We start from the raw sequence: 14,211 nt of genomic DNA on the forward strand, positions 1-14,211 counted from the left end.
TGGCATTTTAATCAAGGGAAGAATATTTTAAAAATAGTAAGTATAACTGAGTATAAACGAATGCATATCAGTATAACCCATTAAATGCACAGAACCTGCTGAGAGATATGGGGGTATCATTCCAATATAAATCAGTTCATAAACTTGTTTTTAATTTTTTGGCAGACTTATGAAACCAATTAGCTTAGTAATAAATATTCAGCTTTAATGGGCAAGTAAATAATTAATGTTATTGCCTTTGTAAATTTAGGTTTTCAGTTATAAATTAACATAATTAAAAGAGTAATGTTTCAGCACGCATTTTAGCAGCCACATCTAAATCAAGCAATTAAACTGTAGGTTTTTCACATCAAATGAGTTGAGTTTATAAGGATGCAAACTGTAGACATAAATTTGTTTTTCACGGTCAGATTCATTACAAAAATGTGAAGGAGAATACTCTGCAGTCGATGTAATCAAGTATTTTATTTGAAGAACCATTAATATATACTTCAACTACTTGTAGTTGTCCTTCCACAGTGAAATAGAAGGGGGAAGGCCTAATTCCCATCAGTCTCTGACACGGGGGCAATTGTAATGATTGCTGTAAAACTCTTATTGCTGAGGAATAGTTGTCACATCTCTTTGTTGAATTGTGAATACACAAGGTGTGGATCTAAAAAGATCATAAAAACTGTTCACTAGTAATTAACTGCAGCAGCTCTGGGCTGACTGACACCAGCTTGGAGGTTGATTCTTCTTTCTTCCCCCACCCCTGCTGTTTCTTGCTATGGACTTCTGTGGTGTGCTCGTGCCATTTTCATATGCTGTTCTTTGTTCTTAGTGAGCTCTTCTTGGGAAGAGCAGATGTGTTAATAGCAGTGTGCAACTGTTCATAATGCAGATGCCAATCGGAGCTGCTGAAGTTCATTGCTTTCAGTAGCTGCTATGGAAGAGTGGAGTATGGCCATGACTACAGCTTCTGTTGGTGCTAGAGGTCAGAGCAAGATTTCTAGAGGTACCCTAGAGTGGTGGTTAAAGCATGTCTGAAACAGCCACGATATGTGGAATTGGTTCTTCCTCTGGTTTGCTGTTTTTAAACATGAAATTGCATGCTGTTTTAATTTCTGTGAACAGTGTCATTTTGTGGCTTTTAAAATACTACTTTTGAGTGAAGCATCCAGAAGTGACTCTGAAACGCATGTATGCGTAGACGCACGTATGCATCCATGCAAGATAAATGAGGTTTGAAAATTTGTCTTTAGTCAAATAAGACCTGAAAGCCCACACTGAGGAAACAGAGCTGTAGACTTTTCTAATCTTGCAGGCTTCACAGATTATAATTTATCACGGGCCGAGCAGTCTATTTATAGCTCTTCATAAACGTTCCCAAGAGCAGCCTTTTGCAAACTGCCAATGCTTTGCACATTTGTAATGAGAAGCGTTTCTTGATGCACAGGCTTGCCCACATCCAAACTTGTTCACTGACATTTCTCAAAGCTGTGATTTCAGACTCATCTCTTTTTTTGCCCTGTAACCAAGAGGGCAGATTTATCACTGGCAAAAACCCCCTGAAGTTGGTGAAGTTACACCAGAGATAAATTCAGGCCAGTGAACTTTGTTAGTGTTGTTCAAACGGTTCGCAGTGCTATGCAGATGGATAGCTGAAGGCTTTTCTTGCAGTGTCCAATTGTTTAAGGGTGAGTGGACTGGGAAAAAAAAGAAAATCCCCTTCAGATGAATTTGTGCTGATTGATTTATACATGCAGTCCTGCATCGTGATGGTTTGTTGTTGTTTTTTTACTTAAGCAAAGCACAGTAAACTCTTGCATGGTATTTATGGGGTTGTATTTCCAAAGAGGTGCTAGATGAACACAGTCATGTGGTGGTTTGATGAACACTGGGTGCAAGAGAGTTTGAGAATCCAACAACTTGATGGCACAGCTATCATGTAAGGACAGTTAACACTACATGGAAAAGTATCTGTAGAAGACTATCAGTGATATGGCAGATTTCTGTTTCAAATGCTGCACTGTGCTGAGTAGCTTCCATCTGTATTTCGTAGTTACATTTTGTCCATGTCTGGATGTCAGTGGTGTTCAGGTGCTCTGTGTGCTTGCTGTACAGGCAGTGGCTAAATGATTCTTCTTGTGAAGCTTCATGTGAAGCTCTACCTGGGCTCTGTGACACATTTCTGACTGGGATCTAATAATCAACCCCTTCACACAGAGTCAGCTTTCTTTAGCTGTGTCTGAAGAGAATCCGGTGTGTTTTGTAACAAGGTTATTCTAGACTCCTCTGCATTTGATAGTCTACTTTTAGCTGCTTTGGTTTTCAGCACAAATCAAAAGATTGCTTTAAGACTACTGAGAGCCTAATGAGATTGAAGGCAGTTCAGATGCTTGCTGCTCGTGGTGGCTCAGCAGTGCAGTCTGCTGGATGCTGTATTTCTGCTCCATTCATTTGGATTTACAGCATGGTGAGGAAACCAGCTTTTACCAACTGAAAGCAATGTGACACTGCCTTATTTTATCACGGAATGAGAACATTTCAGTTTAGTTTGGAGACTTTTTGGAAAAATCCAACTAACTTGTCTCCAAGAGCAGACAGCAGGAGGGGTTTACGTGGGTGTACTCTGAAGATATTTCTGATATGGAATCTGAGGCAAAGATGTCTTCTGTAACAGCACTGGGCTGCTCAGCATTTTGTACTTATTACTGAAGCTTTTCTGTAGCTCAACGTGTAGGGCTGGTTGAGAAAGTGTTGGTTGGAGAGGTTTGTGTGCTTGGAGAGGGAAGAAGGCAGTAAGGGGGTCTAAATGTATTTGAGCATGTGCTGTACCCCCAGAAGGTCCACTTCAGGGACTTATAAGCACTTCTGTTCCTTGGCAGTCCTTCTAAACAAACACCAGCCTTCTCCAAACTTGGCATTAACATTAGAGATTTCCTGCAGCCCCATATTTGCTCTGGCCTCTCCTTGCCTCCCCCAGACACCAGCATAGTCCTTGTCCCTGCTGCTCTGGCACATCTCTGTGTACCTCCTCCGCTGTCCTTGTACCACTGACCGAAATTAAAGCATTTAAGGGCTCTTGAGATTTATCAGGCTTTTATGCTGGCTTCCATCTTGAGTTGAGTTTATTTTTCTTCAAATATACGACCCAACATGGAAAAGCCACATTTCAGGAGTTAGCTCGGTGTTTTTCAAGTGTCAGTGAATTTGATATACTTTCCAGGCAAATGTCTCAGATCCCTGCAGTAAATAAGGCTGCCTTTGTGTGTCATTTATGAACTTGCTTGACTCTTACTTTTCCCTTATAACTGTAAAAAACACAGCACTGTTGTGGCTTCCAGAGCTTAAAGTACATTGTATACAGCTAATTTGTCAAACAAAACTTCCAAAAGTGTGAAAAGTGCTTGAAAGCAATTGTTCTTACTAACTAAACCTGGCTCAGTGCATCAAAGTAGAGCCAAGTTGGAGACTCTTGGCAAATGCATCGGTTTGACGCTATGTGTGGATTTTAAAATCGAAACATTGAGAAGAATAATCTGAATTTATAATGGAAAACCGTGTTCAGATTCCAGGCTGACAACTGCCTGACAGCTGTGTGTCCTCCAGCTGCCACAGAATCCAATAGATTTGTATTTTCCTCAAACATTTGGCATACCAGCTTATCCCAATATGTTCCACAGAGATAAACAATAAAGTTACAGTTAAATAAATAACTTCAGAGATAAGCAACTTTAGCAAAGGACGAAAGGTTTGCTTAGCAATGACATTTAACAGTAGATGGAGATACACACTTACTTATTCACTTTCCAAGAAGAAAAAAAAAAAGTATGAAAAATAGCAGTAATACAAAGCAGAAGTCTCTGGAGAGTGACAGATTAGGACAGCAAAAACAGTTTTTTATGAGCAGTCTTAATGCAGACTAGTAATAAATCTCACTGATTTCAGGGAGAGCAGAATGAGGACAGTGCCAGAACCACTGGGAAACTTCATCTGCAGCATTCAGAGAGAAGTGAAAGCCAGTGTGAAGGAGATACAGAGAAGTCAGTCCTGAGATATGGGTGGCAAAGTACAAATGCATTGAGTTTGAATTAGATTAGAGTTAGTGGTCAAGCGAATACCTTTGATATATATAGAGAGAAGTACAGTATGTTTATAAAAAGCTTATGCTGTAATGCCCTGATCCTGTAATACGATTCGCTTCTACGCTATCAGCTGCAGTAAAGAGATCCGAGGGTATTTGAGTCCTCTAGTAATGAGCAGCATTCCTTGTCCTGGCGTGTAACTGAAGTACAGAATGTAGAAAAGAGATCCAAATATATTCCAGAAGAGTCTCAGTATGCTAACTCAGTTCGTGTTGAAGTTTATCTTGGAGTGGATCCAAAAATAAAGTCTTTCCCTGGTTAACAGAATTAGGTTTACATTGTGGCATCAATTGACAAGTGGTGTTTCCTGGGGCAGCTGAGGATCTCGCAGCACATCCCAACTGCATCGTGGTGACTCCTGTCTTCCCAGTGGGTGCATGAGCCCATTTTCTTGGAGGCCTTTCCAGTTGCTGCAGGGAGCCTTCCTTTAGGACTCAGTGAGGAGAAATCCAGTTAGATGTCATTATATCAGCAAAGTTGTATCACACAGCTGTGTGTCAGTTTAATTTTACTTTTCTACCATGTAACATAAGTACTGTTATGATGACGTTACTGGCAGACATGGTTATCGCTGTCCTTGTTTCTTTTCTGCTGGATACCTTTAGTTTGCACTTGGATGGCAAAAAGCAGTGCTAACATTCAGTAACGTCACAGCATTCCATTATATTTAGTCACTGTATTCTCCATTTTGTTACTGCTTGCATTGAGTTCATTTCTTGAGGACGTCCATCACGCTGCCAGCCTCCACCAATTATCCAAATCACTGACGTTATCACCTGAATTGCAGCTCAGCTATTTCACTGTTAGTTTTATTGGCAGAGAAGGGGGGGGAAGCCTCAAAACAGCCGAATGCCAGGATTGCTGGTGACTTCTGTTTTATTTATGTTTTGTACTCAGCCATCGTGAATGACAAAGTATGTCTGGGACACGATCGTGGGCAGCGCAGTAAGTGTTATAGTTGGAAAGGTGCCATAGTAGTATTGCTACCAATTTTTTACCATTAGCCTTCTGGAAAGAGGGATTCAAAGCCTCATTTTATTCTCTTCTTCACTAGTGTCACCTCTACACTAAATTAATGTAAGATCTTTACCAGAGATGGAGCTGACAAGATGAATTGTTGATCCTACAGCTTCCTTGATGCGACAGGAGCAGAGAAACAAATCCAGTAAAACACAAGAGCCAATTTCCATTACGATATGAGCTGTGAGGAGTCACGAGCATCCTCTGAGATAGCTAAATACCTTTGCTTTCAGTTGAAGCTTGTGTGTTGGGGTTGCTTAAGCTATATTTGTCCTGAAGCTCTCTAGAAAACAGTGAGTTTGATACTGAGGAACGGGCAAAATGCGACAGCTGTTGCTTACTCGGCCGTACGGGGGCTAATGTCCAAGGCTGTAATTAGAAGATATGTCTGCTAATGAATAGGTGTTATTTCCTGCTGTGTTCAGAGTCTGCTCTGGGATCTTTTTCTTGCCCTTATGGAAGAGGCTGACTTTGTTAAATGTCTAGCAATAAACCTGTGTTATTCCCTGCCTGTTTCACAACTTTTTTAATGCTTCTACCAGTAGAGCTCCCCTGTACTAGTCTTGTGTGTTTGCCTATGTGTGGCCCTAGGGAAAGGGGAGCAAGGAGACTGCATGCACACGTGTTGTGTATGTTAGAGTGTTGTATGAATCCATATGGGTCTGCACACACACAAAGCTTTGATTTTCTAATGACCACAGCAGGAGTAAAAACAAAATAACTGTAAGACAAGATATACAGTTTCAGACTTTTAAGTCATTGGATTCCTTAAATATGTAATTTTTTCAGGCCCAAATAATGTCCTCATTGCAGTTAGCTATGTTGTAATTAATTTTTGAAGAGACAAACAGTAATTTGAATACATGCTGTACAGTAAATTGCACTTACCAATAAATTGTTCAGCTTGTAGGTACCTCCTTTAGCCCTGTAAAAAGTTGCATATTCTCACTATTATGATCATGTATACATCTCACTATGCATGATTATAGCCACAAGGTCCATACCTTGAGCTGTATGACACCCAAAGACAAGGATGACTGTACTGGGTCAGATAAAGGTCTGGCTGGCTCCTGTCCTCGCCCTGACAGTGACAAATAGCTGGTGCCTGCAGTTGAGTGTAAGAACAGGACAGAGGGTATAGCAAGGCTGCCTTTGGGATGGTCTCCTAACCTTCATTGATTTGTGGTCTGAGGACATTTTAAGATAGAAGTTGTGTCTTCAAATTTGAGACTTGATCTGATTTGTTACATCTAAAGTATGCAGACATTTTGTGTAATTCATGCTTTCCTTCGGCAAAGGACTGAAACTTCTCTAAGAGAAATTTGCTTTTTACTGGAAAACTCTTGTCTGTCTTTCTGATTAATGAGAACATCTATATTCCTGCTCCTGTGACTTGAAGACTGATTTAATACATTTAACTCTGTTAATTTAGGAATGTGCTTGAATATTATATAGTCACTGCATTTTATTGAGACCAAAGTTGTTTATCTCCTTCGTTGCCCCAGCTCCTGTTACTTCCCACCCTCCAGCATCACTGCACATCTGTATTGCCCCACAGTGTGAGTCTGACTTGGACAGATGCTTGGCTGGCATCTGTGGCAGTATTTTCCAGCTTAGTGCTGCTGTTTTTTTTTCAGTCTCTTAATGGTAGTGGTTAGATGTGGAAAGCTTTTTTCTTTTTTGTCTTTGCCAAGAGCTGAAAGTGCACTCTCTTGCCTGTGCTGTAATTTATGGTCCACCCAGCAGTGCAGGAATTCAGACAGCACAGAAACTCCAAGGGCATGCATAGCGGCGCATTAAGACAATGTGCCAAATTCTTACCAAAGAGATTTGCTTCAGATGAGCGTTGGCAAGCTGTACTCTAAATAGGAGCTTTCAAAAACGCATCTCTTCCAAACTGAGACCGGGCACTGGCACTCAGTTTGCACTGACAGCCTACTCCTGTTGTTCCTTCTGCTTTTCAACTCAGATGACTCTATAGTTAATGCACAAGAATGCAGAACTGATTTGCTTCATGACTTTTGTGTTAGGCTTTTATGAAGAAAAATGAAAAAGTCATTGTAACTGTGGCCCCCCAGAGACAGAAATCCCTTTGAAGAGGTGGAGTTGGGTCTTGCTGCTACCTGCAGGTTAAGCTGCTGCAGCATCTTCCCTTTCTGCAGCCATCAGTCATTTAGCAACCATTCCAGTTGGCAATCTGATTTTTCATGTGCCGTTTGCAACCAAAGGCTTGATAGTTAGCCTGGAAGAGGACAGAAGCTGTGAAGGTTCACGTTTGTCCTTGTCTGAGTTCAAGTGGTGCAGAAGGTCTGCAGTGTGCCAAGAAATGAAGGAGTAAATAAAGTGAATAGACTTGGTTGTTCTCATCTGTGTGACAATGATTGCTGTATGGACTTTTGGTTTGGGGCAGTCCAGAGGGATTAGAGGTGATGAATGCAATGGCAGCAATGGGCATATGAATGTTTGAACTTCCCAGTGCTTCTCTAAGGTAGTTTGGATGCTGTTGCAAGCTGCTTGTGGTCTGTGATAGGAAGCCAGAAAACATGGTGATAGAGATTTCCTACCCTCCCAGAAATCATTAGGATGCTTTTCTGTCTTTGACAATTGAATTCAGGAACATGTTGTTGAGCGTTGGGCTGACAGTCACTGCTTCCCATTAACTATAAAACCTAATGTAATTGCCCATTGAGAAGCTTTGAATTTCCTAAATGAGAGCAGTTTTTAGCAGTGCAAAGTATTAAGACTGAGGCTGTGTCATTGCTTTTAATATAAAAGTTCTGTTATTCTGTGAAAATGCTATAATGAATTAAAACATTCCCTATGGAGAAATGTATTACTTACTTTCTTAGTATATCAGACTAGAATAAAATGCAGCCAAGCTAGCATTCGTTTCATGGTGCAGTGGCACTATTAAAGTTTTGTAAGGCAAGAATAGCTTTGCACCATAGTTCTTGCATTCAGAGATTGCCCTCCAAAGGTGCCATGCGTGATGGATTGTCACAGGCTCTGTCCTGCCTTGACATTTTATTTCTATCAGATGTTGTCTTATGCTCTGCTCTGAATCTGCCAAACAACTGACCCCAGAATTTAATGCCACACCTTCTTCTCCTTCCTGTTTCTGAACAGCATCTTTCGCAGCTGAGGCTCTGACGTACCGGAGGACATTGCATCTGCCTCAGTGACAAGGAGAGGTGTGAGCTGGACCCTCTGGGGAGCTGAGAAAGAAATAGTGTTTGGTGGTGTCCTGAGGAACTTACCTTCACGCCAACGTTGCTCTGAAATGAGTTGAGTCCAACATTCATGTTTGGTAAGGTATGTCATTTTCCACCAGCTTTTGTTCTTTCTGAGTATCCACATCTGATAAAAATGGGAAGTTAGCAACCTTTGTTTTTATTGCTATATATGTGCCATGTCTTTACTGCCTCAGTAAATAATCTTTGCTCTCCCTCTGAATGTGGAGAGTAATCATCAAGACTGAAGTCTTGCTAGAGTCTTGAGCTTGAGGGGGTGCATGTTGATATCAAGTGCTTGATGTCCAGAATGCTCACTGATGCTTGTGTTCTGTTGCTGATGATGTATGCCTGTTGATAGACGTCTGCATTTTGAAAGTCATGCTTGTTGTGCTTCGCTTTCCTCTGTAGTTCAGAGGGTTGGAGAGGAAAGCAAACAGTGCAGAAGTACTCAATTTGTAATACGGTTCCATGCATTCTTTTGTGCTTGGTGTATTTTCGCTGCTTGCCAAGGACAGTAATAATACCCCTTTCTTGCATAATCTTGCATACTCTCTTCGCTGTGTGGCTCTTGTAGCTTTTGTATGTATTCAAGTTTTTATATCATACAAGAATGTTTCTTTTGTTCTGCTGTAAACATAGCAAGGAAGACTGCAACTCATCTTTTAACAAGAAATGGGGGCCAGAACTTAGGGAACATATTTTAGAAAGTCCTATGTTGTAGAAGCATTTTATGTCATGTAGCCTCTGATACTACGGTTTCTATTACATGAGTCAGGTTATTTTGTTGGGGGCAAAAATATTCCTACAAAGAACAAAACTTCTTGAAGTATTGGCTCCCACATCTTAATAAAGCGGTATCAGGTGGTGGTATTGTTTTTTATTTAACATGTAGGTATGGACTTCTTTCATGACTGAACCAGCAGTGGTTTCTTGAGGCAAAAATATATCAGCAATATCACACCCATATTTAGTGTTAGTGGAGGGAAAAAACCAAGAAGACTGTCTTGAAAGCCTCTAAGGAAACATGGGGTTTATTCAGTGTTACTGGAATGGTTGACTACCATCAACTTTATCTGTTCCTATAATGCTCTTGTAAGGCAGAAGTGCTACTTATTCGCCAGTCATAACATGGGGATAAGGAACAGTTAGTTCTGAGCAGCAAGCATCTGTGATTTGCGTGTGATCATGAGTCACAGAATCACAGAACCATTTGAGTTGGAAGAGATTCTTAAAGGTCAGATGACCAGCTCTGCTGCAATAAATGTGGGCACCTACAATGCAGAAGTTGTGTTTGATATCCTCAGCTGGAGGTGCAGGGATGGCCTTGGCTGTGCTATGTGGCAAAGCAGAATTGAGTAGAGATCTGTTTGTTTCAGGTTACTGCTTTGACCTGAGCCAGTTTCTTTCATGTGGTGAGTTAAGTGATTATGGTAACACCAAGGGACATCAGGACCCACATTTCCTCAGTATCTCTGCTGGAAATGGCAGCATATGCCCAAATGGTGTTAGATGAATGCATTCATCTTTGCAGCATGTTTACTCACGTGAGACAAGCGGATCCCCTTTTAACAATACTAATGGCAATGGCATTCTTCTTGTGTAAGGAATTATTTTTATCTCATCTGTGGATAAAATGCAGAGTAGTGCTGTTTCTTGCATTGCTTATTTCTAGGTGAGTAGAATCTGGTTAGTAAAATGTTCAGTTCTGCCAAAAAAACAGATTCAATAAATGTATAAGAGAAGAATTGTAAGTAGCAATTAGACATAATGAAGAAATTGCATCTTGCAAGAAAAATTGAAAAGAAAGAAGAAAACCAACCTATGTTCATTTAATGTTTTATGGATCTCGTGGCAATTAATTGTCTTTATTACATGGACATAAATCCTCAGTGTAATCCAGCTCTTTCAGATGAATCTCTCTGGAACTTTTCCATTTGCTTTGTTTAACTGTAATATTATTTCTTAAAAATCTCAACATCCCCCCCCCTTTTATTTTATCCCCACTCAAATACTCTGTAGTTCATCGCAAGGTAGGAAGTGGTATTTGTAGGACAGTGCAGATGGGACAGTATGGGTAGCTGGTATATACAAGCCTTTCTTGACCTCTGGCTGTGCATTGAACCCTTTCTCACACCCTATATTATGAAATCAGAAACAAACACTGGTTTTCATGTCTGTGTGTGTGGATGTCAAAATAAGCCATAATGTGGCTTTCCTATGGCTTGATGAGGGGTGCATCTGAGATCTACTGGCTGCATCTGAAAATGGTAGTAAAATTCTGCTCCAGTATTATCAAAGGAAATACTTGATTGGATTAGCTGGGGATATCTGCTTGAATTCCTGAGGTTAAGTTTAAAATAAAAGCTTTATTCTCAATTGAATTTTCAGCACCAAACTGGAATACAGAGCTGTGTATGGGATCACATTTACGCATGGCTTTTTCCTATTGGTGACCACACATGAGCGTGTTTCTCTGAGTAATTTTTAATCAAGTGTTTTCCAGTGTTTACCAGAACAATTTTGCCAGAGTTAGGAAATAAAATGATTATTATGCTTATGTGTCTTGTTACAAGATCAGCAGACTAGCTGTTAACGTATCAATTCCACTGATGCCACCACTCTGTTAGCTCTGCTCCTGACAGGGCTTTTATTGAATCCATCAACCTGACACATATCAAAGCACAATTTCTGATAACAAATATCTTGGTGTAAAATGAATTAAAAGCTGATAGCGCCAGTAGAACTGAGTTGGGTTTCTGAAAGAAAATAAGAAACTCCGAAACTGCCATAGAATTCTTGAGATATCAATCACAGAACAGTAATATAGTAGTAGTCCTTTACCTGTGCTCTTGAAATACTGAGAAGTCAAAGGATCTGCCCAAAGTCACACAAAAGAGCTTGTTCTGAGCTGTCAGCCCGCAGCTCTGCCTTCTGGTGATGAAGCAGTGGTTTATTTTCTCCTGGAAGGACCAAAAGCCTCCTTTTAATTACTTTGCATTCTGGTCTTTGAGAAATTTCAGGTGTGAGGAGTGGAAAATTTTAACCAAGGTCTGAATGGGAGGGAAGTTTTGTTCTCTTCAGAAGCTGAGGAAGTTTGGAGCCCCTTTTCCACTACTGAGCTGCTTGGCAGCCTGTGGGCCATGTCACAGGTGGCGGCAAACTGGACTGAATGGGGGTGGCTGTTCTTTGGGCTGCAGGTGCTTTGGAGTTGAATGGCTGAAAGCTTTTTTCTTAGAACACATTTCTGTATCTGCTTGCAACCTTCCCTTGTCTGCCTATCTTCCCTGTTCTGCTATTCTCTCCCCTTATTTTTTTGCATCTCTTGGATGAGAAGCAGCTTCAGGCAGGGCTGCCTTTGCCCCAGCTCACTTACCTCTTATTTTAGGCTAGCCCGCTCTGTAAAGCACAGCTAATAATAATCATGCTTTTTGCTTTGTGGTATATCTGCTCTTGGATGAGTATCCACTGGCAGTTTGCAGCCTAGCAGAGAGGTAGAGGAGGGCGGCCAACAGTTGATGTGGAAAATTAATTATGAACTACCATCCTCCTGCCATGTGGTTAAGGCAGTTCTGCTTTCCAAGCTTTACATCCAGTAATGCAGAAACGAAATGAGAATGCTGCATTTCCCTCCTCGAGTAGGGAATTTTGCCAGAGCAAAGCTTGGTGGAGAATGTCACACATGGGACTGATCATTCAGGATGCTCCAGAGCCTTCACTGCTCTGCTTATGGTGCGACACCACCCGAATAGTCATTTTTACCTTTTGTTGGACAAACGCCAGCTTAATTGCACATCTTAGCTGATAAAGTCTCTGCTAGGGAAGTCACTCATGTCCCACATGCAGTATTCAGTCAGGAAGCAACATGCTGTGTTTCTGTGTAGCAGTGACTTGGTTGTGTTTGGATTCGGTTGAGCCGCAGCTTGTTATCTTTTCTGCATTTGAGAATGACTGAGAAAACTCCCATCAGGATGACATATTTATTTTATAACGAACCACAAAACTGGCCTGTGATGGAGAGAGGGGAACGTCTGACAGGCCCCATATAGCCCTGGGAATGTAATTACCTAAAGGAGTAGTTCTGTCCCTGAACAACCTCTATCTGAAGGATCACAGAAATAATTGCTGGAAGTCTCAGCACCGTGTGTACTTTGGGAGCCATTCTGGTCTCATAATTGCATGCTGGGTCCTGCTAGTTTTAGTTGAGCACTGCAGAACCGACACAGCACAATTTATTGAAGTGCCAAAGATGCCCTTCCTTAGTTCTGCATGGTGCACAAAAGAGCTTGAACGCGTTAGACATTTGGAAAGCTCTGACAACTTCTGAAAAAAGAGCACAGCAGTAACTGATGTGAAGTGTTATGGATCTCCTGTGCTGCCTTACTTGATTCTTTAGACCAGAAAAAATATTTAGATTGAGTTTTCGGTTAAGATACCAGACGTTTCCGCTTTGTACTGATCATCATCACAAATGGTCACAGTTCCTGACTATTTTGGTATTTAGCTGAAGAGTGATAGCCTAAGAAATCAGCTTGCCAAATATGAGTCAAATTCTTGTCTGCTAGAAGTCAAGTCCAACCCCCATGGTGTGGCTCCCAGTTTTCTCTGTATGAACTTCTACCTCCTGATCACTGCAGACCACTTTCTGATGCTGTTGAACTGATTTTTTGCAGCCAAGTGATCTGTGTTTGGAAGCACAAACCTCTTGTACAAGTTTTTTAGATGTGCTGTAACTAATTATGAATATATTTAATGAAGGGAAGCTGAAACATACTGAAAACATTTGGAAAGGAGAGCAAACGTATACAGCCAAACGTTAGCTGTGAATGGAGACTTCTTGTTGGCATCATTTAATGGGAGGTTTCCAGCTTGTAGTTACTGTGGTGTGTATATATAGAAAACAGGGAAAATTAGTAAGGCAGGATAGCTGGTGTGAATGGAAGGAGAAATGGAGCAGTGAAGTGAGCAGGGTGTCCCTGTGCTGCCAGCAGTCTCTGCCTCCTAGTTACTAGGAAGGGGCAACAGCTATCTACAGGGAACTGTGTATGGAGCTGAATATCACCTTTGGTGCACTGGAAACTATGGTGGCAAAGCTGGAGTACCATTGCCAGTTGATTTCTGTACCAGTGTGGCTCAGTGCCCTGAGGCTGGAAGCTCACTGGGCTGCCTGCTATCTAGACTCTTTCCAGTGGCCACAGTGGGAGCTGCCCGCAGTGAGCAGGTGGGGTGGTCTCAATGATGAGTGTGGGTTGGGTAATCCAGAATGAGAACCATTTGGGATGAGTCCATAGGAAGGACTGTCAGACAGTGGACCAATTGTGTAGGCATTACTGAGACTAAAGAAACCCCGTAGTATTGGCAGTGGTGTTTGTGCTCATGTGTGACCCCATGTTGTCTTTCCCCAGCTCTGGCATTAGCTGGGGATGGTGGCTGGGGAAGTGGAAGGACATTGGGCTGTATGTGTGCACTGCAGCTCATTCAGACCAATGCTTCATTCCTCATTTCAGGAGCACTGGAAGTTTCTCTTGCGATGGTCTTAAAAGAAAAGAACAGCAAAAAAGTATTTCTCGTTAGGAAGGCTTACAGGCACCTCTCCTTGGATCCAGTGCAAGGGAAGGTGGTGGGCAGCCCTGTGTTTTGTTTGCTTTCTGTCTGGGAGGAATTTCTCATTGTTAATGATTAATTCAAACGTTTCTTGTCATGAGTACAGTGTGCGCAGAGTGATAAATCTGTGGTGGGTTAGAGGTTGAGGTTGCTCAGTGCTGACAATTAGTTTGAGCCACAGGCTTTGCTTTCATTGGCATTTTCACAGCATTAACCCAGACCTTGTC

At 41.5% G+C, this 14,211-nt stretch overlaps 1 protein-coding gene across 4 annotated transcripts in view; it reads left to right on the forward strand.

The window, feature by feature from the left end:
• The window catches only part of SGCD (sarcoglycan delta), a 302,620-nt gene that overhangs the window by 99,047 nt on the left and 189,362 nt on the right, over positions 1–14,211 (forward strand). For 3 of the 4 annotated variants that reach the window (XM_072348262.1, XM_072348266.1, XM_072348263.1), the window contains exon 2: positions 8,277–8,462. In XM_072348262.1, the coding sequence (XP_072204363.1) occupies positions 8,451–8,462 (12 nt within the window). In that variant the 5' untranslated portion in view covers positions 8,277–8,450. The remainder of the gene's footprint in view (positions 1–8,276; positions 8,463–14,211) is intronic. The other variant, XM_072348264.1, reaches the window with a different exon arrangement.

Source organism: Excalfactoria chinensis, chromosome 13 (assembly GCF_039878825.1).
Source record: "Excalfactoria chinensis isolate bCotChi1 chromosome 13, bCotChi1.hap2, whole genome shotgun sequence".
NCBI lineage: Eukaryota > Metazoa > Chordata > Aves > Galliformes > Phasianidae > Excalfactoria > Excalfactoria chinensis.